A 4,061-nucleotide genomic window follows, 5' to 3' on the forward strand; every position below is an offset into this window, starting at 1 on the left:
AGAGAGACAGAGAGAGAGAGGAAGCAAAAGAGGGAGGAATTAAGGCCTATAATAAAAATTTTAACAAAAAATAAGTAACTAATCCTATAAGCTTTAATATTCATAGAATGGGACATACTTACTGGAAAAGCATTTTATTTAAAATACCTTTTTTGAATAATTCTATATGTCATTTTATAAACTGCTACAACCAGTTTTAAACAGACCACGAATATCGATCTATGTCAGAAAATATAAATAAGAAATATAACTTAATAGAAAATGAGATTTAAATAGGATTATTAAATGTTATTGTACCCTTGACAGTTACTTTCCATTAAAAATGTAATAAATACAACACAACGAATGCTAAATTACTCACCTGAAAAAGGCCTTCAGCTTAATTCAGTAGACCATACACAAATGTCATATACTGTTGGCTCTACTAAATTATTGTATTCATCAAAAGCTAACAACTCAATTTTATCTCATTTTCTATGGAGCCCCGTAGTTGGACCCTGGATGCCACTTCACCCAAATGAAGTCTTGGCTCTATGTACCGCACTTCCACCCCTCCTCTCAGCCCAGGGGCTTGAGTGGACAGCGGCTGGTGACATCTTGATATGGGAGCTTTGGGTCATATTCAGGGTGAGGGAAGGCTGACATCGAAGACCAAGACTTCAAGCCTGCAGGCCTCATTCATGGTTGCACTGCAGCATTTACACTGGGGGTTTGACTCTGTTCCCAAGTGTGTGTATTAACATATCCGTCTCTCTTTCCTGCAGACTGAGCTACTCAAGAACAGAGAAGAGCCGTGTCCGTCCAGGTATGACGTGTTCCCAGAAGAGCCATGGTGCAGAGCCTGAGTGAAGGAATGGGAGCTGAATAACTGCTCCCAGGGGACAGCGGGGGACCACACCAGGCCTGAGTGAGGTGACAGGGGGCAGGAAGCAACTTCCTGGGTGTCCCTTGTCAGGCATCACAGTGAGCACACAGGAAGGTGATGAATGGATGATGCTGGCCCTGCCCCAGCTGTCGGCTCCCTGGGTGTGAAATAGCAGCCTGCCCAGCCCATGCATCACCAGCCCTACACAGGATAAAAGGGCTCCTGCCTGGGCCTGCTCATCCACAGCCTCCTGGGGCACAGCCTTCTGCCTTCCGCTGCCTCCTCTGAATCCGGTGAGTGCCCAGCAGGGGACAGATGCTCAGTCAGGAGGGTGGGGGGAAGACAGGGAAGCAGAGGTGTCTGCTGTGGAGGCAGCAGAGAGAACTCAGAGGGCAGCCCAGGCAGGGCACAGGGGCAGAGCAGGGAGCTCTGCGGGATGTGAGTCCTGGCTCTCAGCCCTGCCACTCTTTCCTGAGACACAGGGCCCCGAGGGTGCTGCAGGAGCCCTCAGCCACCTGAGTGGACTCCCCTCACTGCTTCTGTGAACACAAGGACTTAGGTCCACTTGGAAGCGTCAGCTCCTCTTCCGCAAGCAGGGCACAGTGGGAAGAGATGTATGTCCAGGTCTGTTCAGTGGGAGACCAGTTTCCCTTTTTCCTGTCCAGCTCAGGAAGCAGCTGGACTTAGGAGCAAGGGCTCTGTAAATCCATTCCCAGAGACACCGTTTATGCCAGACATAGACTTTTGCACTGACCTTTTTCTGTGCTCTCTCCAGGCTCTCCGACCCCAGCGAGATGTCCTGCCAGCAGAGCCAGCAGCAGCAGCGCCAGGCCCCTCCCCAGTGCCCCTCCCCCGAGTGCCCCCAGAAGAGCCCGGCACAGTGTCTGCCTGCTGCCTCCTCCTGCTGTGCGCCCAGCTCTGCGGGCTGCGGGGGCCTCAGCTCCAGCTCCGGGGGCGGCTGCTGCCTGAGCCCGCACAGGCGCCGCAGGTCGCACAGGTGCAGGCTGCGGAGCTCGGACTCGTGTGATGGTGCCAGCGGCCGGCAGTGTGGGGGCTCTGGCTGTGGCCACAGCTCTGGGGGCGGCTGCTGACCTGGACCTGATGCTGAGACCCGGATTTCGGAGGAAACAAGAATCCCAAGAGCCAGAGAGCGGCTCATCTTGTTGCACCCTTTCCAGAGGCCTTGCTGTGGCTTTCACTGGCCAGGCTGCGGGTTGCTGTCCAGGGTCCCATGTTCTCCCAGAGACCGCTTCCTCCCCGATGTCAGCATCTCACAGTCTCCACTCCAGCTGAGGAGTGGCAGCACGTGCACCCAATCCTATCCGAAAATAAAGTTTCCAGTCCTGTTGTCACTGAAGTCTCACTTGTCCTTCATTCTGTCCTCTGCTCAGTTCCTTGGCCCGTACAACCCAGTTCTGGGTGCAGATTCCGAGTCATGCACCAGAAAGAAACAGCAAATCTTCTCCCCTCCATTGGTAGGAGGGCTACAAAGAGTCTTATGTTAAAATGAGAGGGAGAAAAGGGGTTTGACTCTTCGTGGAAACTGAGACACGGATACAGCCCAAATTTTCAGTGTGTCCCAAGGGAATGATTTCAATAAGCTCTTTATGGGGTCCTAATGCAGAGGCAGGGGGTCCCAGCATGAAGCAACAGAACCTGGGCAGAAAAGCAGAACAAAAAGACAAAGGAAGAGAAAAGATGGAGGAAGACATCTTGCTTACTCTTTGAGGATCCAGAGAGACAAGTGAAGACTGCCAGGACTGTTGGCATCGGTGACACCAAGGAGCAGAGGTACGGCTGGGAGTTCAGTCAACAAGATGAGTGGAGTTGTGAAAATTAGAGTTTCGGGGGAAGAAAAGGAGAACTGTTGCAGGAATTATAAATTGATATAATCAAAAAAGTAAATATTCATTAATTTTGAATCTCTTTACGACCCTGATTCCAATGCATGAGAGGTGCAAGCTCAGTGAGTGGTATTTTTAGGCCTCAGTTGTGTGATCCTGGTGCTCCTGAGATTGAATAATGTTCCTAAATGTGAAGGAAGAGTAATAGCTCGCTTTGACTGCCAGAACACCTTTGAAATGTCGCAGAACCCCAGCTACAGCCAAACTGCAAATACTAAGAGAAATTAATATTATGAACCATGTAAAGCAGGCAGAGGGCTAAAAATTATGGATCACTTTATGGAGGTACTGAATTTTAAAAGAATTTTATCCAACCCAATCCAGTAATTCTTAAAATTGGAGGCATCAGGAGGAGCCCCAGAGGAGCTTAATACCAAACGTGCAGCAACCAGGTCTAAAACACCAAGGCACGAGTTGCAGCAGGAGCTTCAGCTTGGGGCTTTAGGTTGTGTTCAGTCAGAGTCACCAAGAGACAGGAACCAGCTGAGTGAGTACACAGCAGTGAGCAGCCAGCTCCCAAGGAATGGCCACACACACCTGAGGGCCTGAAGGGCTTCGCACATGGGACACAGGGGACAGTGCATGGGCCTCACAGCTCTGTGCACACCTGGACACCATCCCAGACCCAACCAGACTGGAGGGTGGGAGCTGCAGGGACAGGAGCTGCAGAACACAGCTCAGGGGCCCAAAGCAGCTCCAAGCACTGCTCTGAAGCAAGTACGAGTGAAGAGAAAAGGGATCGGGTCCACCCAAAAAGTGCCTAACTGGGACACCACAGAGATCCTGGGAAGCTCAAAGTGACCAAAGCAGAGCCCTCAGCAATGGAAAAAAGGACCGGAACAACCCCCTCCCAAACCTCATCAACGTGACACAAAATCCTGAGCCCCTGACGTATTCATTCACTCCCATATTGATTGAGTACCTCTTATGCACTTGATCCTAGCCCCCAGTGGTGCAGCAAGGAGTCAGAGAGACAAAATTTCTTTTCTTGTGAACTCACATTCAAAATGGGTCCGAGGGAGACGTCCACGGTTCCCCATGCATCACAGAGAGGGGTTCTTTCCTCAGACAGCCTCTCGTGCTTTAGAGGTGAGGGAACAATAGGATTCACTTCATACTCCCAGGGAAGATTCCCAGCTTGGGAAAGCACTGAGGATTTGAAATGGGGGTGTTGGTAGTGACAAGAAAGACAGGCATTTGCTAATTCCATGCCCAGAGACAACAGTTAGGTGTGGAGAGGGTAGCGCGTGAGGGCTGAGGAGACAGGCCCTATGCAAGGAGACACTTGCCCT

The 4,061-nt window shown here is 50.9% G+C and overlaps 1 protein-coding gene across 1 annotated transcript; it reads left to right on the plus strand.

Annotated features, from left to right (window-relative positions):
• The first annotated feature begins 703 nt into the window (after positions 1-703).
• On the plus strand, positions 704-2,230 carry LOC147820834 (late cornified envelope protein 3A-like). The gene is made up of 2 exons (XM_087203343.1): positions 704-1,158; positions 1,641-2,230. Exon 2 carries the CDS (start codon positions 1,660-1,662, stop codon positions 1,954-1,956), a length of 297 nt encoding a protein of 98 aa, XP_087059469.1. The 5' UTR covers positions 704-1,158; positions 1,641-1,659; the 3' UTR covers positions 1,957-2,230.
• The last annotated feature ends 1,831 nt before the right edge of the window (positions 2,231-4,061 follow it).

Source organism: Heterocephalus glaber, unplaced genomic scaffold, assembly GCF_053883595.1.
Source record: "Heterocephalus glaber isolate CG9 unplaced genomic scaffold, H.glaber_assembly_v1.0 deba00001795, whole genome shotgun sequence".
Classification (NCBI taxonomy): domain Eukaryota; kingdom Metazoa; phylum Chordata; class Mammalia; order Rodentia; family Bathyergidae; genus Heterocephalus; species Heterocephalus glaber.